This window comes from Chelonia mydas, chromosome 3 (assembly GCF_015237465.2).
Source record: "Chelonia mydas isolate rCheMyd1 chromosome 3, rCheMyd1.pri.v2, whole genome shotgun sequence".
NCBI lineage: Eukaryota > Metazoa > Chordata > Testudines > Cheloniidae > Chelonia > Chelonia mydas.
In genome coordinates, this window is record NC_057851.1 from 184,750,181 (window position 1) to 184,774,004 (window position 23,824).

Consider the following 23,824-nt stretch of genomic DNA (forward strand, 5'->3'; position numbering starts at 1 on the left):
AGTACATAACATGTACTGCTGAGATGTCTTAATAAGGCATAATATAACAGCTGAAATATGCTATTTTATTTATTTTAAAAAATTAGAGACGGTTGCTACTTAGTACTGACTGAAACATCTTATCTGTTTCTAGATCAAAGTGTAGCAGCAGCTGCCCTTAATAGTTTAAAAAATAATAATAATAAATTGTATGTACTACTGCTGCTGATGTATCATAAAATAATAAAAAGAATATAAACATTCAAATAATAAAATTCAAAACAACATTTTGAAATTCCAAAATTGAATTTTTTTTGTAAATTCAATTCCAGGAGAAATTTCAGAAATATTTTTGTTCTGAATCAGAATGAAAACAAATTCCAAAATTTATCATGGAATGGGAATTTGGAGCTTGAACCAGCTCTGCTTGTCTTGTCTGTACCTTTTCATTTCTCTTTCTTTATTATTAAGAGCTGATCCAAAGCCCATTGAAGTAACTGGAAAGACTCCCAATGACCCTCTAATGCTGAGGAGGAGAGATGGTTTGGAACCATTGGACAGAGTAGTGAGTCCCCCTCATGTAACCCCCTGCTCCTGGAAACCCTTCCTGACCCCTCAACCACATGATGAGGTTTCGTACACCCAGTTCTACTGGGCTGAGAGCCACCAGGGGGTGAAGCTTGTTATCTGGAGAGAGGTCAGAGGAGGAACAAACACAAGGTGTACGGCACAAAGGAGGTGAACTGGTGGCAGAAAGAAGGTGGGCAGAGCATGGAAGAAATTTGATCCCGAGAGAGTTTTGGGTAGGTTTGTTTTCTGGGAGGAAGTGCTGTGGTAGATAAGGGGCAAAAGTGGAAGAATAGGAGGGAAAGATTACAAGGAAGAGGAAATGGAGAGGAAGAGGGAAGGATGGATGGAATGGGGAGAAAAAGATCCAGATCTAGAGGAAAAGAGGGACGTCAGGAAGTGGTAGAAGGTTCAAAATGCGTTTAGGGTAGAAGAACAGAGGGAGTGAAATGTGTTTACCTGTCTCCATCTCCTTAGCACAGCCCAGCTGGTTTGAACAATCTTGCCCTCAATGCTGTATGTAGTGACTCCTCTCCCTTGAGCTGATTGTACACAGTGTATTTATGGTAAATCTCTTTGAACTTCCCCAGTAAATCTTGGGAGAGTGTGTGGGAGCTCTGCAATTACTCATTTTCCACCTGAATGATTTCCTTCTCTTGGTTGTGCCAATCTCCCCTCCCCTCCACTACCTTCCTCAGAACAGTACATTCAGTGTACCATGTTTTGTGACATGGTAATTAAAATGAACTGTTGTAGGTAGTAAAGCTTTCTTGAATCCACAGTTTACGGTGATTTGCCCTTAGCAGAAGAATTATAGGCACTGTCTCACTCTTGTCTGTAAATTCAGCAACATGCTCAAATAACTCAAGCAAACTTGTTAGAGATTTCCTTTGACTCCAATCAGTCTATAGTACAAACATTACAAAACTCTGTGGGCCTGATCCTTGGTGACTGTAAGCTCCATTGAATCCAGCTTACACCAGCTGAGGATCTGGTTCTATGCTGTTAATGTGTTTTAAAAACTGTGACTGTTTACATGTATTTGCAGTATCTAAAATCTGGCTCACTAGGATGGCATTTAAGAAAAAAGAATGAAAGGCAGATTCTTTTCTATGTCTGAATATTTTAGAAAGTGAATAAAGAGATGAAATGCACAGTGATAAAATGAATACTAGTTCACAAATGGTTGACACTGTCATGGGCATGCATAGCGCTATTACTGTAACAATCCTTCATTAACAGTAAGAACTGCACCAGCCTGCTACATTCTTTCACCTTAGCAAGCTACCCAAACTTTCACCAAAGGCTTTCCTGATCTTCTACCATCCCCTTGTTTTGGGATGGTAACTTTTATTTGTGGTATGCAGACTATTATTTAAATAACACGCTAATACCTGTGATATAGGAGGTCAGGGAGCAGTGGGAGAGTGGTAGAGGGGAGATATGTAAGCCCTAGGCTAATTAAGGTGTGGTTCCCTGTAGACTAGGGAGGGTTACTACAGGTTAATTGGAGCACTTGTAGTCAATGAAGGCCCTGGCAGGAATCTAATGAAACCTTCAGGCAGACAGGGCCTATGAGGAAGGAGAGAGGATTGGAGCTTGGAAGTGTGTTGTGAGACTTGAAAGACCAGACGACCGAAGTAAGGGAGACCCTGCCCCAGAAGGGCAGGGAGACTCCCTCCTCCAGCATCTAAGGACTGAGGATAACTCCATCCAAGGGGGAAGAAGGTAAGTAACCCACAGGGGTTAAGGCTCAGAGTGAGGAGCAAGCCCAGACCTCTCCCCTGCTTCCCTCCTCTACCACCTTCCCGGGCCACTAGTGGGGCCCTTGGTGTCCCAAGAGCAGGGGCAAGGGGTGGCATTTTAGCCCCCTGCCAAGAAAAGTGCAGGACCCACCATACCAACATTGCCATCTTATCGCATACCTTCAGGGATCCAACTCAGTATATCAGAGTCCACTGGGAAAATATTAATTGTCTTCATGTCTGATTGTACTCCCACTGAAGTCAGTGGGAGCAGAATCAGGCCCTTAGAAAAGTTCCAGCCCTGTACTTGTCTCCTATTATAACATTCACGTGCAGAATGAATCTAAAAGTAACAGAAAAGGCACTAATAATCCTGGCAAGGGAATGTGAGCTAGTCTCAATAGAGGTATTTTATGTTTTCAAGAGAAACGGATTCTAACATGTAGTCTGTTTGTGCAGTTTTGTGGTATTTAAAGAGCTTTTAATTAATTTGCTATCCTATCACAATATGCCCTGGTTTGTTTTGTAGAATTATATTGGCATCACACCTGCTTTATGGCTGTTGAGCATTCAAGAACAGATTTTTTCCCCTCTGGTTCATTATCTCAACACAGCCTAAGCATCCGAGCTTTGGGCATATCAGATTCTTTTATTTGTTTACCTCTGAAGCAGGACTGCAGCTCCCTTTTAAAAAAATAATTGCTGTGGAGGGACATGGTGCACTGCCACTTTCAAATTACGTGCCTTCCCATGTCATTGCAAATTTCAAAATCAGTGCAAAAGGAATCCCAGGACAAGTCGAGCTGATGTTCATAGAATTTACACGGCGGCAGGAATAAACTGAGACGCTAGATAAAAACAATCCTGTTGCCTAACGCTATTGAATTATATTGTTGTTGCACTCAAAATAGACTCGTTGCTGCATGCTACAAAGGAAGACCCTGCCACTGTCCTGAAGAGCTTATGGTCCGGAATCAATATTTATGTTTCTATTAAGTGGTACATTGAAAATAATAACAGGACACATCTACCTTATCAGCCTATTGAATTTGTAAGTAAACTAAGCTCCCCAGTCTTCCTGGAATATTTAGCTACAAATGCTTCTAGTGTCGAGTTCAACAGCTACCGTACTATCAAAATGTTCAGATCCAAGGTGTGCTGATCATAGCGTATGGGGGAATCTGGTCTCTGTTTTTCTCAACATCCAGTGCATACAAACTGCAGCTGCTAACACCATCTTCCTTGCTTGCCATTCCGATCATGTTGCTTTTCTTTTTGAAGGCCCAGTTCAGCAATGCATTTATGCACTTTGCTAGGACATAAGTCCAGCTGCATTCAGGGCATAGGCAGCCGTGACCATAGTGTGCTGTGCCAGCTCTTCTCCTACTAAACCGTAGAATTTGGTGGTTCCCTTGTGCTCTCCCCGGTCTATGGCCACCTGCTGTTTCTGGTCTTATACTGAGATTGTGAGCTCTTTGGGAGAGGGACCATCTTTTTGTTACAGTTGTTACGTCTGCACTGCACCTAGTACAATAGTACTGGACTGGGGTGTCTATGCACAACCACAGTCTGAATAAAACTAAAATGCTTACGTTTTGCTGAATCGAGGCCTGACTCCCTCCACTGGCCACCTCTTCTCCATTTCATCAAATTCAAGCTTCTTGTTCTGCTTAACCTGCCAAGCCTTCCTTAACTCTGCCTCTAACTACTTATCTGTTCTTCTTTCATTTCACATCGTCCTCGCCCCCTCCTCTTTGCCAGCTTGTTCCTCCCATTTGCTTCTCACAAGTATCTCTGTGGGTATGTCTACACAGCGATGTAAGCCAGGGATCAAGCCTATCCCCTCTTGCATCCACACATCAATTGCGTTAACCTAGGGCTCGGACCTAGGTTCCAAGGACCCTGCAGGGCTGGAGGGTCCGAGCCCATGTTAAGCTGGGACCTAGGGTCAGAACCCTATTGCTTTCCTGCATGCACACAGCCCTGGCTTCACTCAGGTCCCAGAAGTCTTCTGGATGTATCCCAGAGTTCCTGGGGGCAACTTTCTTGGTTCTCTCTATGCCAACAATCTGTGGTGCAGTCTGTTGCAAATGGATGCCACACCTCCCTTTGCAAATGGACATAGGTGCTTGAACAGGAGTGCTGGGGGTGCTGTTGCACCCCCTGGCAAGAAGTAGTTTCCATCACATACAGGGTTTACAGTTTAGCTAAATGGCTCTCAGCACCCCCACTATACAGATTGTTCCAGCGCCCCTGCAAACGACAGCAGCTTAGATCAGAGTTAACCCATTGTCTGCTGAACACTGGTCTGCAAGCACACTATCTGAGAGTCTGCAGGGTTCTCAGTGGAGATGGATCAGAAGAAGCTTTTTGCAAAGAGATCTGCTTCCTGGTCACAAGAGCATGGCCAGTTTTTGGTGAATCTGTGGAGCGAGGCCAGTAAAACAGTGGACTTCAGCAAAATCACAAGGGGTGACCACGCATACCAGCAGATAGCTAAAAAACTGGCAGCTCTGCAGATTTTCCAGGCTGGTGATCAGTGTGGGGAACAAATTATGATGCTGAAAAGCAAATACAGGAGACCCAGGATAAAAATTGCACCAAGGGCAACTCGCCAGCAACATGCTCATTTTAGATGACTTTGACCAGGGCCTGGGCACTGTGCCCAGCACAAAGCCTACTGTGCTTCATAATGACCTGGTGAGCTGGGATGGAATGCTGCTGGCCCCCGAATCCAGCATGGGGACTGACTGCAGCCAGCAGCAGGCTCCCAGCCAGGATCATAAAGTGAGTCTTGTAATGACACCAGTCCCAGGGCAGGCTGTGGATCAGGCTCAACAGCACGTCCCTGCAGCTTCCTGCAGCTCCCATTGACCAGGAACGGTGAACCGCAGGCACTGGGAGCTGCGGGTGGCCGTGCCTGCAGACGGTCAATGTAAACAAACTGTCTCACAGCCGACCAGCAGATTACCCTGCCGGGCCACGTGTGGCCTGCGGGCTGCAGGTGGCCCTCCACTGCTCTAAGCTCTTGTGCTGGGGAGTCTGTGATACTGAACGGGCAGGCAAGGAGAATGTTTTTGTGAATGCAAAAGTTTATTGTTTGACCCTTGGCACTGTCTCTCTGCTGTGGTACATACATTCCATTTTCACCTCTTTAAATCCGACTGGTGCGGATTGATGTTTGGGAAGGGCGCTGAGGAAGGTGAAAAGCAGAACTCTGTATTTCTTTGGTGAAAGCTACTTCATTAAGTGCATTAACACCCTCAGTTTCTTTCTGTCCTATTACAGTGTGAAAGGTAAACCCCTCCACGGCAAGACAGTTTTCCTGTGTATTGCAAATGCTTTCCTGGCAAGAAAATACTTGGATGGCTAGGACTTGGGGTGGGACATTCTATAGTAACCAGCTATTTGTTGTGCACTGACATGACATTTAAAACACGTTTTGCTGAGTTTAGTGTGCAAAGATGGGCTTCAGTTACCTTTTCCTATTCCAGTGCTTGTACTCCCAGGTTACTCTGGTAGTGTCCTCACTGTGTTGGAGTCATATCTGCCAGAGAACTGCACTTGCGCCCGGCTGCTTCGCTGTGAAGTATGACAGTCCTCAAGTACTAGACAAATGCAGAGACAATAATTATTCTGGGGGTGAATTAAAGCTATTCGCCAACAAGGCAAATAGAATGTCAGTAAATTCCACAGCACCGAAAGCGATCACAGCTGAGCTCAAAGAAGAATGCGGCATTTCAGCCCAAAGGGTAAGTAAACTCTGTGGCACTGGGCCTTTACAGAAAGGGGAGGCATACAGCTGTATTTTCCAATCTGCTTCACTTTGTGCTGCTTATACAGCTTTGCTTGACCTTCGTGGAGAACGGAGTCCTAAGGCACTCCCATGATATTAGAAGGAACCCAACATGGTTGCTGCTGCTGGGCATCCTATCAGCAAATTTCAAGTTCATATGCTCTATGAAGCTGCTTTTTAAAAATCCCAACTCCCTATGTGCATAGGGCATTATTCAAAGCCCACAGCAGAATGATTCAGGGGCTAGGGTGCTAGCCTGGGAACTGGGAGCCTCAACATCAGTTCCCTGCACTGCCACAGGTTCTCTTTGTGATGCTGGGTAAGTCCCTTAGCCCCTGAGGGTATGTCTACACTGCAAAGTAAGCCCAGGGTTACTAGAACTCGAGGTAGTTTTTAACCTAGGACTCGAGCATCTACACTCCTTTGTAACCTCCAGTTAGGAATTGTTGAACTCTGGGTCCCAACCTGGGGCAGCAGCATCTACTCTGCATTATGTGGGCCTGAGTGCAACTGCCCATATCCCAAACATCCTAATGCCCTCCCAAAATGTGGCCTCTCTAGCCCTTTGTTCATGGTGCAGTATGGGAAAACTTGACTGTCCACCAAACTTGACTGTCTAGAGGAGAAAGAAAGTCGGCCTGTGGGATAGTGGGATACTTTTTGTGGACTTCCAGAGCATGAGTCCAGTGGGGCTGTGTCTGCACTGCACAGCAATAGAGCTTGAACCCTGAGTCCTGTCTTGATTCGGGCTTGGATCCTCCACTCCATGGAATCCTGGGACCCTGGGTTAGCATGATTTATGTGTAGATGGAAGGGAGGTTAGGCTTGAGCCTGAGTTCCAACCCTGGCTTACTTTGCAGTGTAGACATACCCTCTGTGTCTCAGGTCCCAATCTGTAAGTGAGGATAACTCTACTTCCTACCTCACGGGGTACTTTGAGGATAAATACATTATAGTCTGTGAGGCACATGGATACTGCAGTGATAGGAGCCAGGTAAGTACTTTAGATTGAAGTAATTGGGACCATTCTTGTGGCATTAGTGGTCTTTGGATCAGGCCCAGAGAAATTCAGTTTGAAATCCGAATGATAGACATTAGCAAACTGTCCCCCCTGCATGTCTGATGTGTGATTGTCCACTCAGTGCTCTGAGGTGCACAGCTCCAGATAAGTGCTATTGGATCAATGTGTGAGCAAAGTATTAGGGAAATTCATTGTAAAAAGGTACAGTACAGCAACAATAAGGCTGAGAGTATAAATGCACCCAAGTTAGGACATTTGAAGTTCCTGTTCCCGTGGGTGTAATACAGACCATCATGTGTAATCATATTCGTGCTCAAAGGAGCAAATTATAACCCTGATCCTCAACTGTTTTCAAGCACTGCTCTGGGAAGACTTTTGGGCCATCCAATTCTGAGCTGTAATGTTGCATTAATGTAGGGAGTTTTGGTTTGTTTTGGTTTTGGTTTTTTTTTTTTTTTCCCTCTGAGGGCCAGATTTTCAAAGGTATTTAGGCATCTTTACATGATTTCAATGGATGTTAAGGGCCTAACTTGCTTAGATGTTTTGAAAATCTCTCTAGGTGCCTTACTGGATTCTAAATGCTTAAATACATTTCAGTATCAGGCCTGAAGATCTTCCTTTCTTTTTTCTTTCTGTAATGTACAATCTGAAAACTATATTGACTCTAAATACAAATCTAATTTATGACCATTTTCAGAATGGCACAATACTGATCAAAAAGCAAACTCATATGTCTTTTTATATACTCAAAGATGAATAAACATGTGGGATTCTTTTTTGCAGTCCAGAGCATGATTCTCAGACACTAGCGTAGTAACTCATAAATAAATGATGAGAGCTGAAATGCTGGCAGTGAATCAGGGACATGTCAAGAATTTAAATGCGCTATTAAGCTGAAAATGATCCTTGCAATGTGCTGGAAGGAAACTTAAGATAATAAAACCCCTGCGCACAGCAAGTTTGATATCCTTGTCTCTGATGCAATACATGAAAATAAATAATTGGGAGCGATATGGAGTGTAACTTTTTTTTCATTAGGAATATGCAATTAAATAAATTGACAAGCACAAGTAATATTCATCCTGTTACCACTGCAACTTGGAAATAAATTCAAGGAGAAAAGACATTCATGAGAATTCCCCAGCACAAGCTGCTATATCCTCCTTAAAATCCTTCCTCCAGAACTCCTCCTGCTGTGATCTCTGCAATAAAATGTCACCTGATAATGGTTAGATTGGGATAATGGCAGAGATCTCTGACTTCTCTTTTTTTTGTTTGTTACTCTTATCTGATGGTTAGAAAAGAAGCGACTCAAAACTGCTATGATAACATGTGAACACACACACTTGTTGTTTCTCTTGGCCTTCCCCCTTCTGATTGTTTGATACTCATTCTTGCATCCTGTTGTAATCAAGGGACAGATTCCTATAACTTTACTCACACCAAGCAGCACTATACTCCACAAGTAAGGTATTATTCCACATAAGAAAGGGTGGCAGAATCTGTCTCAGATTGTAAGCGCTTTGGGGCAGGACAGCCTTTTATTATTTGTTTTGCCTACCACAATGAGACCATGATCCTGAGTGGATTTCTTAGTTGCTATTGTATTGCAAATATCAAAGAATAATAACAATAATGCTAGTGTAAATGGACTTGGGCTGTTGTATAGAATGAATCTGTGACCTCCCTGTTCTTTATTGCACTCTGGTAGGCTGCTCTTCATGGGAGTTGGGGGCACTTACTAGAAATCAGTGGGTTTGTAGGACAAGTTCACTGACTGTCATTACTATCAGCAGAAAGGTAAATAATATAATAAATACTAAATATACTAATTCTTGAGTTAGCAGAATAAAATTTGATTAAATTTCATACATGTAAACCTCAGGAATTGCTGACAATTAGTACAAGCATGCATTTTACACAAATAAACAGCATAATTTACATCATGCTCTATGTTCTCACCTATCTAGGAAACACCATTTTGCAAAACAGGGTTCAGCATGATTGGAGGGGAAGCAAGATTTCAGGGTCTAAGTCATCTTTAACCATGAGAAACCAGGATGAACTCTGTGGTGTTTAGGGGGTACGTGGACAGATTATCACACAGCTGCCTACTGTGGGGTTCTTTCACTTTCCTCTGAAGCATCTTGTGCTGGCGAACTGTCTGCAATGGGACACTGGACTAGTTGGACCATAGGTCTGATCCAGTATGGCAATTCCTATGTGCCTAAATAAAAAACCACAGTAGAGAAAGGGCAAAATTCTGTCCTGTCGTGCACAAGTGCTTTGGGCCGGAGGGAAAGATGCACAGGGAGCTTTGTCTCCCCAAACACCACTGCCAGGAGCAAGGCAGGTTACACTCCTTGGCACTTGCTTGAGCACTAAAAAAGGGGCCAGGCTAATACACTTTCTCTCCCAATGCTCCAAGTGGCATTGCCATCTGGCTTGCAGTGCAGGCCTCTAGCCTTCCTGCCCACATCTGTGGTCAGCAGCAGAAGCTGGGGCTTACTGAGAAAGGATACATGCTGCTTTGCTTTGGATGCACAGTAAGGTGCATAGCTGAGCATGTTGCTTACTGAGCTTTCTTAACCTGCACCGGCAAAAGGGGTCCTCAGCTCTACTGCTACTGTGCTCAGACTCTCCCACACATAGACATGTAGGCATGAGCACACCCCTCTCTTTGGTGAGTTAGGGCAGGATTTCATCCCAAACTGACACAAATATGGAGCACAGAAAAAGAAAAGGGACTGATCTTTAATTCCATCCCCAATAGATTCAAGATGGATCAGCTGACCATTAGGAGCTCCTATGGAAGGAGGAGTGGTCAGCACAAGCCACCACACCTAGACACAGCATTGAGTGGCACCCTGCAGATATCATGGATGGATAGATGGGTATATAAAGGTCATGGTTGACTAGATGTCTTGCAAGAGGAGATGTTCCCTTTTTGGCCAGTTTTTGCCTACATTTGGGGCTGCACTGGCTGGAGGTGGGCCAGATGGGCATAGCGCTTGGCGTAGCAGAGTTAAACCAGGTGAAGTCATCTGAACTAGGGCTGATTCTAGCCCAAAATATAGGTCATAGTTGCAATCTGGAAGTTTTATGATATGTCCCCATTTTATGAGTGCATCCAATAGGCTGCTTTTTTTTTTTTTTCATGCTGCTTCAGTCTTCCAGCTTCAGCTGTTTACTTTTTCAATCTCTTAAATTCAATCACAATAGCTGGTCTCTGCCTGTTGCATTTTTATCATGTAGGCTTTTTATATTACTGTGTGCTAAAGGATAGTTCATGGCTTGAAATAATTTTATTTAGCTTTGGCCTGCTTAACCAGACTACACAATATGTTATCTGTTCTTCCACTGCTGGTGAATATTATATTGCCCCCATAATATGGTTTTTACCTAAGAAAATGCTGTGATGATAGAAATTGCCAGGGGAGAAATAATAATTTATAAGCTGATCATGTCATTGTAATTGGGTTCTCCAATGAAAGAAGCTGGGAGAATATTAAAAATGCAAGAAATTTTTTCTCATTTTCCCCCATCTAGTGCTATGGAAATTGCACTTCTTTTGTTGGAAGGTGAAGGTCGAGAGCAATACATTCTCAAATTTAGCTATTCCTACTACCACCTACTCAACTCAGTAGTTTAGTGGGCATCAAAAAATGAGTTTGAGGCATGGCAATCTTGCATATTAGCTCTTTTTTTTTTTTTCTCTAAGCCCTGGTCTACACTAGGACTTTAGGTCGAATTTAGCAGCGTTAAATCGATGTAAACCTGCACCCGTCCACACGATGAAGCCCTTTATTTCGAGTTAAAGGGCTCTTAAAATCGATTTCCGTACTCCACCCCTGACAAGTGGATTAGCGCTTAAATCGGCCTTGCCGGGTCGAATTTGGGGTACTGTGGACACAATTCGACGGTATTGGCCTCTGGGAGCTATCCCAGAGTGCTCCATTGTGACCGCTCTGGACAGCACTCTCAACTCAGATGCACTGGACAGGTAGACAGGAAAAGAACTGCAAACTTTTGAATCTCATTTCCTGTTTGGCCAGCGTGGCAAGCTGCAGGTGACCATGCAGAGCTCATCAGCAGAGGTGACCATGATGGAGTCCCAGAATCGTAAAAGAGCTCCAGCATGGACTGAACGGGAGGTACGGGATCTGATCGCTGTATGGGGAGAGGAATCCGTGCTATCAGAACTCCGTTCCAGTTTTCAAAATGCCAAAACCTTTGTCAAAATCTCCCAGGGCATGAAGGACAGAGGCCATGAGAGGGACCCGAAGCAGTGCCGCGTGAAACTTAAGGAGCTGAGGCAAGCCTACCAGAAAACCAGAGAGGCGAACGGCCGCTCCGGGTCAGAGCCCCAAACATGCCGCTTCTATGATGAGCTGCATGCCATTTTAGGGGGTTCAGCCACCACTACCCCAGCCGTGTTGTTTGACTCCTTCAATGGAGATGGAGGCAACACGGAAGCAGGTTTTGGGGATGATGATGATGATGATGATGAGGTTGTAGATAGCTCACAGCAAGCAAGTGGAGAAACCGGTTTTCCCGACAGCCAGGAACTGTTTCTCACCCTGGACCTGGAGCCAGTTCCGCCCGAACCCACCCAAGGCTGCCTCCTGGACCCGGCAGGCGGAGAAGGGACCTCCGGTGAGTGTACCTTTTAAAATACTATACATGGTTTAAAAGCAAGCATGTGAAAGGATTAATTTGCCCTGGCATTCGCGGCTCTCCTGGATGTACTCCCAAAGCCTTTAAAAAAGGTTTCTGGGGAGGGCAGCCTTATTGCGTCCTTCATGGTAGGACACTTTAGCACTCCAGGCCAGTAACACGTACTCGGGAATCACTGTACAACAAAGCATTGCAGTGTATGTTTGCTGGCGTTCAAACAACATCCGTTCTTTCTCTCTGTGTTATCCTCCAGGAGAGTGAGATATCATTCATGGTCTCCTGGTTGAAATAGGGTGCTTTTCTTCAGGGGACATTCAGAGGAGCCCGTTCCTGCTGAGCTGTTTGCCTGCAGCTGAGAAGAAATGTTCCCCGCTGTTAGCCACGGGGAGGGGGGAGGGTTGAGGGGGTAGCCACGCGGTGGGGGGAGGCAAAATGCGACCTTGTAATGAAAGCACATGTGCTATGTATGTAATATTAACAGCAAGGTTTACCCTGAAAGACTGTAGCCACTGTTTTATAAAATGTGTCTTTTTAAATACTGCTGTCCCTTTTTTTTTTCTCCACCAGCTGCATGTGTTTCAATGATCACAGGATCTTCTCCTTCCCAGAGGCTAGTGAAGATTAGAAAGAAAAAAAAACACACTCGTGATGAAATGTTCTCTGAGCTCATGCTGTCCTCCCACACTGACAGAGCACAGACGAATGCGTGGAGGCAAATAATGTCAGAGTGCAGGAAAGCACAAAATGACCGGGAGGAGAGGTGGCGGGCTGAAGACAGGGCTGAAGCTCAAATGTGGCGGCAGCGTGATGAGAGGAGGCAGGATTCAATGCTGAGGCTGCTGGAGGATCAAACCAGTATGCTCCAGTGTATGGCTGAGCTGCAGCAAAGGCAGCTGGAGCACAGACTGCCACTACAGCCCCTGTGTAACCAACCGCCCTCCTCCCCAAGTTCCATAGCCTCCACACCCAGACACCCAAGAACGCAGTGGGGGGGCCACTGGCCAACTAGCCACTCCGCCACAGAGGATTGCCCAAAGAAAAGAAGGCTGGCATTCAATAAATTTTAAAGTTGTAAACTTTTAAAGTGCTGTGTGGCATTTTCCTTCCCTCCTCCACCACCCCTCCTGGGTTATCTTGGTAGTCGTCCCCCTATTTGTGTGATGAATGAATAAAGAAAGCATGAATGTGAAGCAACAATGACTTTATTGCCTCTGCAAGCAATGATTAAAGGGAGGAGGGGAGGGTGGTTAGCTTGCAGGGAAGTAGAGTGAACCAAGGGCGGGGGGTTTCATCAAGGAGAAACAAACAGAACTTTCACACTGTAGCCTGTCCAGTCATGAAACTGGTTTTCAAAGCTTCTCTGATGCGTACCGCGCCCTCCTGTGCTCTTCTAACCGCCCTGGTGTCTGGCTGCACGTAACCAGCAGCCAGGCGACTTGCCTCAACCTCCCACACCGCCATAAACGTCTTCCCCCTTACTCTCACAGATATTGTGGAGCACACAGCAAGCAGTAATAACAGTGGGAATATGGGTTTCGCTGAGGTCTAAGCGAGTCAGTAAACTGCGCCAGCGCGCCTTTAAACGTCCAAATGCACATTCTACCACCATTCTGCACTTGCTCAGCCTGTAGTTGAACAGCTCCTGACTACTGTCCAGGCTGCCTGTGTACGGCTTCATGAGCCATGGCATTAAGGGGTAGGCTGGGTCCCCAAGGATACATATAGGCATTTCAACAGCCCAACAGTTATTTTTCTGGTCTGGGAATAAAGTCTCTTCCTGCAGCTTTTGAAACAGACCAGAGTTCCTGAAGATGCAAGCGTCATGTACCTTTCCCGGCCATCCCACGTTGATGTTGGTGAAACGTCCCTTGTGATCCACCAGAGCTTGCAGCACTACTGAAAAGTACCCCTTGCGGTTTATGTACTCGCCGGCTTGGTACTCCGGTGCCAAGATAGGGATATGGGTTCCGTCTATGGCCCCACCACAGTTAGGGAATCCCATTGCAGCAAAGCCATCCACTATGACCTGCACATTTCCCACGGTCACTACCCTTGATATCAGCAGATCTTTGATTGTGTGGGCTACTTGCATCACAGCAGCCCCAACGTAGATTTGCCCACTCCAAATTGATTCCCAACTGACCGGTAGATGTCTGGCGTTGCAAGCTTCCACAGGGCTATCGCCACTCGCTTCTCAACTGTGAGGGCTGCTCTCATCTTGGTATTCATGCGCTTCAGGGCAGGGGAAAGCAAGTCACAAAGTTCCATGAAAGTGCCCTTACGCATGCGAAAGTTTCGCAGCCACTGGGAATCGTCCCAGACCTGCAACACTATGCGGTCCCACCAGTCTGTGCTTGTTTCCCGAGCCCAGAATTGGCGTTCCACAGCATGAACCTGCCCCATTGGCACCATGATGCATGCATCGGCAGGGCCCATGCTTTCAGAGAAATCTGTGTCCATGTCCTGATCACTCACGTGACCGCGCTGACGTCGCCTCCTCGCCCGGTATCGCTTTGCCAGGTTCTGGTGCTGCATATACTGCTGGATAATGCGTGTGGTGTTTAATGTGCTCCTAATTGCCAAAGTGAGCTGAGCGGCCTCTATGCTTGCCTTAGTATGGCGTCCGCACAGAAAAAAGGTGCAGAACGATTGTCTGCCATTGCTCTGATGGAGGGAGGGGCGACTGACAACATGGCTTACAGGGTTGGCTTCAGGGAGCTAAAATCAACAAAGGGGGTGGCTTTACATCAAGGAGTATTTCAGGCAGGACTTCACGGAGGGTTCCAATAAGAAATGGTGCACCTAAGTTATTGTTCTTATTAGAACAAGGAGGTTAGTCTGGCCTCTGATTGATTCATGGCTAGATTTACCTCGCTGCACCTTCTCTGTGAGTGACTGCAGTGTGACCTAGAGGAATGAGTCCCCTAGACGGGGGAGGGGGGGGAAGCAAATGAGTACAAAACAAATCTGGTCTATTTCTTGTTTTGATCCACTCCATCTATCTTTTACATCTTTGACTGGCAGCAGACAGTGCAGAAGGACTGCATGCCATCCACATCTCATGGCTGCCCGGCAGAAGATGATGCAATAGGACTGCTAGAAATCCGTATCACCTGCCTGCTCACCATAAGACGGTTCAATAGGACTGACTGCAGGACTAAAGAGAATGACCTGGTCAAGTCACTCCAAATTTAGTCCCTGCGCCCATGTCTGCTCAGGCGCTCCTGGCCGACGTGGCCAGAAGCACCTCAGACATGACGATGACAGCTACCAGTCGTACTGTACCGTCTGCTGCCACAAGGCAAGGGGTTGCTGCTGCTTTGTAGCAATGCAGTACCGCATCTGCCAGCACCCAGGAGACATAGGGTGACGGTTACCTGAGCGGACTCCATGCTTGCCGTGGTATGGCGTCTGCACAGGTAACTCAGGAAAAAAGGCGCGAAACGATTCTCTGCCCTTGCTTTCACGGAGGGAGAGAGGGAACGGGGGCCTGACGATATGTACCCAGAACCACCCGCGACAATGTTTTAGCCCCATCAGGCATTGGGATCTCAACCCAGAATTCCAATGGGCAGCGGAGACTGCGGGAACTGTGGGATAGCTACCCACAGTGCAACACTCCGGAAGTCGACGCTTGCCTCGGTACTGTGGAAGCACTCTGCCGAGTTAATGCACTTAATGCACTGAGAGCATTTTCTGTGGGGACACACACACTCGAATATATAAAACTGATTTCTAAAAAACCGACTTCTATAAATTCGACCTAATTCCGTAGTGTAGACATACCCAAAGGAAGTCTTGCTAATTCTCTTTTAAATTTAGGACCAATGTACTACTACAGTTTTTACAGTGTCCAAGCTACGGGTTGTAATCGTGGGTTTTGTCTTGTTTGTGTGAGTTAAGATAAAACTTTATTGTAACCTTACAGAACTGGGCTGCATCTCTGAGGCCAAATTCCATGCTCTGTTACACTGTTGTAAATCTGATGTTACTCAACTGATTTAATTACCACTGGTAAAGCTGACATCTGTGTTTGGGCAGTTGAACTCTTTTTTTTCTTCTCTACAAAGACAAGAGGCAGCTACTGCTAGAACAGAGAGAATGTTACCATGTTGCAACAGTCCCCCAGCGTAGTAACTTTTGTAATGTAGATAGGTCCTTGATTTACACGTTTCACCTTTTGGATTTAAATTATTGGTTTAAAGGCACAGGACCAACTCAATTTTGATTCTATTCAGTTTGTAATGAAAAATATTTTCATTAATTTCGTGCACTTTTTTTTTTAAGTGAAAACATTGGAGTGGAGCCATTTCCCTTCAGTGCCTGAAACAAAAAAACAGCACTCAACTAATGCATGAGAATGCAAAAATGAAACTGACCGGCCTATATTCATAGCATAATCTGATTGGGAAAAAAAATTATACTTTTAGTGGTGAAAATTAAATGAGATGTTTAAAATCCTTTCTCCATTAATAGTCTAAGGTGTTTCAAAAACCACTGATGAGGGATTACTTTTGAAATGTGATTAATACTAGAACTGTGCAAACTACCTGCAAAAATGTAAGGTCAGACTCAAATATCCTAACTCACATTAAACACCACCAGAGCCCACAAGGGGTCCCACTGAAGTAAGGGTGATTATGTGAAGAATACACATCATCAGTGTGGTTTAATGTAGCTATGCCAATTTACAACAGCTGAGCAGAGCACTGGCCTATGGAGATGAACAATTATTGGGAGCAAACAGTATCTTAACTCTTCTGAACCTCGGAGGCTTGATTTAAGCTTTGGACTAAAGTTCAGTTCCATTCATACATTTTTATATTACAAATGACCTACCTGATTGAAGATAACTCCTGAAAGATCTGTTTGTGTTTTGTTTACATATGACCTAAATGGAGCTTTGTTTTCCTCTATATTAATGCCTTTTTTTGATATGGAAAATGGCTTGACCATTAAGTTCATTATTTATTAGTTTAGTTAAAGAAAATATCAATTATTAAATAGTAACCATTATATTAACACTTCCAATAAGAGCTTTCAGTGGGCAGGGAAGTCTGAGCCACCTGTTGTGATTCAATAAGATATGGCCTATGCCTTCGAATTCCATAGGCAGGACACCCTTTCGGGTCAAAGAGCATTGCATATAAGAGATACTTGCAGGAATGTGCCTGAAAGAAGGATAAATCCTGTTAACAGAATTAATGTATAAATAATTCAAGAGACCACTCAAAGTAAGGGCTTTAGGTGAGTCCTTTCTAAAGGATGCAGTAATGGATTTCCTTGAATATAGCACTAAGTACATAACTCTAGGCTATAATGGGAAACCATACTCACATATGCCTTACATTAGGCTGTGTAATTCTTGATAAAAATGTTGTTTATATTCTGGATTCTAATCCAATCTAGAAACTGATCACTCAAGAGACAAAAGCTCTTGTTAAGGGAGGCATGATCCAAATCTGAAGCTCTAGTGAAAAGGTTTCAATACAGGGATAAATATGGAGATGGGGATTAGGGCTAACCTACAACCTGGCAATCCAGGCCATTCAGCTAGCCAGCACCCAAACAGGTCCTGATATATAAAGACATGTTGCTATTGCAGATGGATGCAGGATTCTAGATTACACTTCGCATGTGGGACAGGAGGAATCAGACCTTGGTCTGAGGAGTGACACGAAGATGTTTGATGTGTGATTTGCACAGACCAATCTGCTAAAAAGCGTTCAGGCCCAGCCACATGTTCCAGCCACGTTATCTCATGATAACAATACACCCCTGTTGAATGTAATTAGCAGTTCTTATTTAAAGACATGGTTAGTATTTATTCTTATTTAAATGTTTATAGGATTCAATATAAAAGCATTAACCTTAACTACAACACTAGAAGAGAAAGAAATATACTTTCTCTTCTGGGAAAGCAGTGTGGAATTTAACAGGAATGAAACCAATATAGTCCTAAGGAAGTGTCATAAGGGCCTATAGAAAGGACCCCAAAAGCTACAGAGTTAGAGAATATCGTTCATTATCTTTTTTTTTTTTTTTAAACCATCCTACCTAACTCTATGGCAGGGACAAAAATTGCTATTAAATTATACAGGAGATTCCAAAACATTTCCTCTCTCTCAAAGGGAAGAAAGAGAGAATGAAAAATATAACAAAAACATCATGCATTTGGAAACTCTGTTTTTTGTCAAGAAACAGAATTTGTCATTGGGTTTTCTTTTTCCTTTTCATATTATAACTGTTAGTACAGATTTTTTTTCTAAGACACACCTTCAAATTTCCCGCCCCCCCCCAGTGCTGCCCCTCACACATGGGAGAAATTACCTGTAAACATGTTGTCCTTCAAGTCCCTTCTTAAAACTCTGTTTTGCCATGGATTCTAAAAAAATACTTGACAACGTGAGTCAGTTGGTATGCTGAAACGGGTATTGTCGCATTGTTTCCTTGTACATCCCCCATCTGTCCGTATCCACCAGTTGTCTCTTAGGGCAGATCTACACTTAAAACGCAGCAGTGGCATAGTTAATCTGCCTCCATGAGTGGTGGTAACACTTCTCCCATCAATATAGCTATCTACACCGGGAGCGAGGTTGGTATAACTGTGTTGCTCAGGGGTGGGGATTTTTCACACCCCTGACAGACTCCGTTATACCAGTGTACGTTTACAGCGGGGTGGCCAAACTGTGGCTTGCAAGCCACATGTGGCTCTTTTACCATGAAAGTGCGGCTCGCAAGCCCCCTCCACCCCGCATTCTCTGCCTACCAGACCGGAGGAGGGAGGGAGGAGCTCAGGTAGTTGGGTAGGGGCTTCTCTCCAGTAGGGAGGAGGGTCTCCGGGGCTTCAGCCCTGCAAGGCACACCTGCTGGAGCTTGGGGCTTCAGGAGGAGTGAGGCTGAAACCCCAGCTCCCAGCAGGTGTGCTCCGGCTCTCAAACTTCTGAAGATTGTCATATGTGGCTTGGCTAGTAAATTTGGCCACCCCTGGTTTATAGTATAGACCTGGCCTTATACTTGGATTGTAAGCTGTTGGGAGGAAGGGCCATTCTTTTGTTCTGTGTTTCTACAGCACTTAGCACAATGGGCTCCTTCTCCATGACTGGGGCCCCAGACATGACTGCAGGACACATATTTTTAATACTAATAAAGAGACATCTAGAGTTTTATTTAAGGAAATATTTCAATAATTAGCCTGCAGTGTTACCCAATAGTCTAGCTGGCTAGACAACAGTAACGGGAGTTTTCTAAAAGTCTGAGCTCTACAAAGCAACAGTTAAAATGGAAAACGTAGTTACCTAGTGGGCAAGTCATGCCTATTTTAACTGGTAGTGTATACAGAAGATTACAAATAGGCAACTTGTTGGTTTCTTCAGCTAGATATTGTGTTAAAATAGTGTAGCAGCTGTCGACAACATTCCATGTTTTGTACGTGCCCCTGTATTGCATTTCAGTACACTGAAGTTGGAATGAATAGTGTCTTTTAGACTTCTGTTATACCTGTGCCAAATCCACACTGCTTCACCCTCAACTCCCAATTCGAGTTTCGGATTCAAAAGAACCACAAATCTGGAAGCTAGACTCCGAGTTGTATTTTCTGGGAAAACCAGCAGGAATCTGGGTGAAACAAACTTACAAAAATGTAACAGGTCCACTGTCTCCTTGTTCTTTTCTCTTCTCCTCCATGTGTCTTTCTCCAGGCTCCCTCTGGTGTCTTGGTTATGTTCAGCATTTACTTATTCCTACTCTGTTCATGGCTTGATTCTGCAATGTTTCCTCATGTTGAGTAACACTTACCATTGGTGTCAGTGGGATTAGTCTGAGTATATTCATGTGTGACATGTGAGTGTCCGGACTTCAGAAGGAGGCCCTCAGCATTAGACACAACACTAAGCTGAAAACACTGAGTTTTTTCTCCTTCAGGCTAATACCATTGAAATAAGAGTTTCATGTGATTACTGAAAACAGTTGAAATTGCCTGAAACCATAAATCCCTTCCTGGCACCTGAAACAGCTCGTGTTTACTCAAAACTTGGCACAGTATGACCATTAAGTAACACTGGCCCAAGTTCCAGATTTGTAATTGAGCCCCAGACTGGATAAACTTCCCCCCGTGTTTCCAGGTTTTATTATGCAAGTTTTGATCCGCTTTAGTATTTTCACTAATAAAGGGAGAACTTGAAATGTTCAAATAATCAGCCAAAAGTTTCCCTTGGCAAACTGTCTGAACCTCTGAAATCTACCACATTGCTATCTATTGTCATCACCTTTATTACAAAAGTCCTTCTCCAGAGAACAAATACATCCTAACGGCAGAAATCCCACTGTGATATCAACGCATTATAGTGCTATTTGCTAACTCATTTAAGAATAATGAAGTTGCATCGTCTAATGTGTTATGATAAAAGGTATGAGGCACTGCTGTGAAATGGGATTTGGTTTAAAGTACAGTCTGAGAACATACCCTATTAAAATGACATTGTAGGGTGCTATATTTATGTGCTCCGTGACTTCCAGATCACATTTGCTCATTAACTAGCCAGAAGGTAGTTTTCCTAACCTTCAGCACTGCAAACATATCTGAGAGTTAGATATTAAGCTGTGCTCTTACTCCCTTTTATATTATCAGAAATAAACGGGGGTGGGGGATTAAGATTTAAACTCAAAGGGTAAAATCTTCAGTGAAGATAATGGAAATTTTGCCGTTGACTTCAGCGTAGCCAGGATTTCATCCAAGGTTTCAAGACTTGCAATCAGAACATTTCTCTATCCACCCCTCACTCCTCTTTTCTCTGGGGTAAGGTGCTGAAATAACCCCTCCCTCTTCCTGGGTGCATGGAGTTGTTGGGAGGATACTACTCTTTCCCTTTAGCTACTGAGAGGGTTCTATCATCATGTCTCCTTTTGGCTTAGATCTCTCCATCCAACTCCAGCTTCATAAGGGGAGTTCTTTTGTTGCTAATTCAGTTGCTCTCAGAGAGGTATTTGGTTCTCCAGCACTAACAATAATTCAAGCTAGTTTGGTCAGTAAAACAAATAGATATGAGTAAAAAATGCCCAGGGAGCCAATCTATTGAGCAAAGAAAGTGGTGACAGTTTTACATGATTTTCTAGCCACTCAGACCTTAAGTGTACCTTATAAACCTGGTGAGTTAGACGAACAATAGATCCATTTTAATGGAGCACTTTTTCCAGATCATTTATGATCTGGAATAAGTGGTAAACAGTGAGGTGGCAAAATTTGCAGATGATACAAACTACTCAAGATAGTTAAGTCCCAGGCAGACTGCGAAGAGCTACAAAAGGATCTCACAAAACTGGATGACTGGGCAACAAAATTGCAAATGGAATTCAATTTGATAAATGCAAAGTAATGCACATTGGAAAACATAATCCCAACTCTACATCTAAAATGATGAGGTCTAAATTAGTTGTTACCACTCAAGAAAGAGATCTTGGAGTCCTTGTGGATAGTTCTCGGAAAGCATCCACTCAACGTTCAGCAGCAGTCAAAAAAGTGAACAGAATGTTGGGAATCATTAAGAAAGGGATAGATAAGACAGAAAATATCGTATTTCCTCTATATAAATCCATGGTACGCCCACATCTTGAATACTGTGTGTAGATGTGGTCACCCCATTTCAAAAAAGATATATTGGAATTGGAAAAGGGAAACAAAAATGATTAGGGTATGGAACGGCTGCCATATGAGGAAAGATTAATGAGATTGGGACTTTTCAGCTTGGAAAAGAGACAACTAAGAGGTCATTAAACTCATGACTGGTGTGGAGAAAGTAACTAAGGAAGTGTTATTTACACCTTCTCATAACACAAGAACTAGGGGTCACCTAATGAAATTAATAGGCAGCAGGATTAAAACAAAAGGAAGTATTTCTTCACAAAATGCACGGTCAACCTGTGAAACTCCTTGCCAGAGGATGTTGTGAAGGCCAAGACTATAATAGGGTTCAAAAAAAGAACTAGATAAATTCATGGAGGATCGGTCCATCAATGGCTATTAGCAGGGCAGGGATGGTGTCCTTAGCCTCTGTTTGCCAGAAGCTGGGAATGGGCGACCGGGGATGGATCACTTGATGATTACTTGTTCTGTTCATTCCCTCTGGTGCACCTGGCATTGGCCACTGTCGGAAGACAGGATACTGGGGACTAGGTGGACCTTTGGTCTCACCCAGTATGGCTGTTCTTGTAGTCTTATGTCCCCATAGTGCTTAGTGCCTGATATCAACTCCAGGTTCTAATGAATCCATAAAATGTCTTAGCACAGAAGCCTTTGGTGTGCCAAGCAAACAAAATGATAAATGAGAACGCTCTGCACATAAAAGATTGCAGAACAGGCTGTGATTAATGGTTAACTGGATTTTTAAAGTCTGCAGAAGTCCATGAACTTTCAGCTTGCTACTGATGTACATTTATCTAAGGCCTGTTTTCTCCTTGACAGATGGATGCTTTGCTTCATGTTTGAATGCATAATTTAACCTGACAGATTCAATTTCTTTTCCACAGGGCCGTGGCGGCAAGGGAAGCATCTACGTCTGGGCCTCTGGAGATGGAGGCAGCTATGATGATTGTAACTGTGACGGCTATGCATCAAGCATGTGGACTATCTCCATCAATTCTGCTATTAATGACGGCCGGACAGCTCTGTACGATGAAAGCTGCTCTTCGACCTTGGCCTCCACGTTCAGCAATGGGAGGAAGAGAAATCCTGAAGCTGGTGTGGTGAGTGCAGATATTATTGTGCTGTAGTCCTGCTCCCTACACTCTCACACGTCTGTATGCATCATTTTCTGCTTAGGAGCAGCAGATGTTCCTTTGTTAAAACTAATATTTTTCTCATTCACAATACCCGACAATGCCCAAACTGTCATCTGATGAGAAGGGAGGTCGATATTGAAAACAGCAATGAGCTTCCATGCTTTATGGCTGTATGTAGGTGGTGTTCCCTAGTTATCAGAATGCAACTTGGAAAGTGAAGCTGGGGCTTATTTATTCATATGTCCTCAGAATTTTTAATTCCCAGGCAGACATTCTTTGTGTAATTGCATGAGAATGAAGAGTTGAAAGACCCAGCGTAACACATTACCTCCAATTAGAGCATATTTTAGGCTAATACAGTCATTGCCAATTTGTCTGTAATCCTATGTATGTTTGGCAGAATAAGGATGATAAGAAAACAAGGTCAGGGCAAAGTAGTAGTGAAATATGGAATATTGTCAAGCTTCTTGGGTGGTTTCTGCATATTCTCGCTCCTTGCCAGACTGCTTAGTGTTTTTCTTGAGAGGTTCGGCTAGGAGTGTGGTTACAGAATTGGTGGTTTATTTAATAGCTTAAGAAGCCTCTAGAGCAAAGGATTAAAGCTCCTTTTTAATGTGTGTAAAACTCTAAATAAACAACCTTGGCACTTGCATCACAAATTCCCATTGTTTAATTCAACAGTGATCTATTTATTATTATTATTAGCATTATAGTAACACCTAGGAGCCCCAGGCATGGGTACTGTACAAAAGAGAAGATGGCACCTGCTCCAAAGATGAAACATTAGGTGTCAGATTATACCTGATAGGTGCAGGCCTGTGTTGAGGGCAGAGTGGAGCTTCACACCTTAGGGGTACAATCCCTCAGGGTTCCAGGTGTACACTGGGAATGTTTCCACTATGCCACCTCTTGGAAGGGTACAGCATGCTCCTCCCAATATGCTAGTGTATGGTGGGGATTCTCTTACTTTAATAGTCTTCAGATCATTCAGGGTGGGTTCTGATACTTAAAAAGGGCCAGGCAGGTGTCTTAATTAAAAGGTCAGTGTTTGTCAACAGATACAACACATTTTCAAGTTATTTCATGTTCTGAGTATAGGGAAAAAGTGGACTGTCCTAGATCTGTTGTATGAGTTTGAAAACACTGACTTATTTCATTGGGTCAGTTGTATGCATGAAGTGATCTACATTATGTAAGTGACTATCACTGTGCAATTTGCTAGCAGACTGTCACATTTGCCTTTTAGTGGCTAGTCCTCATAGA

At 44.0% G+C, this 23,824-nt stretch overlaps 1 protein-coding gene across 1 annotated transcript in view; it reads left to right on the top strand.

Moving 5' to 3' along the window:
* PCSK2 (proprotein convertase subtilisin/kexin type 2) overlaps window positions 1-23,824 on the top strand; it is a 206,571-nt gene that overhangs the window by 170,423 nt on the left and 12,324 nt on the right. The window contains exon 9 of the mRNA XM_007064133.4: window positions 22,310-22,525. Coding sequence (XP_007064195.1) covers window positions 22,310-22,525 — 216 coding nt within the window. The remainder of the gene's footprint in view (window positions 1-22,309; window positions 22,526-23,824) is intronic.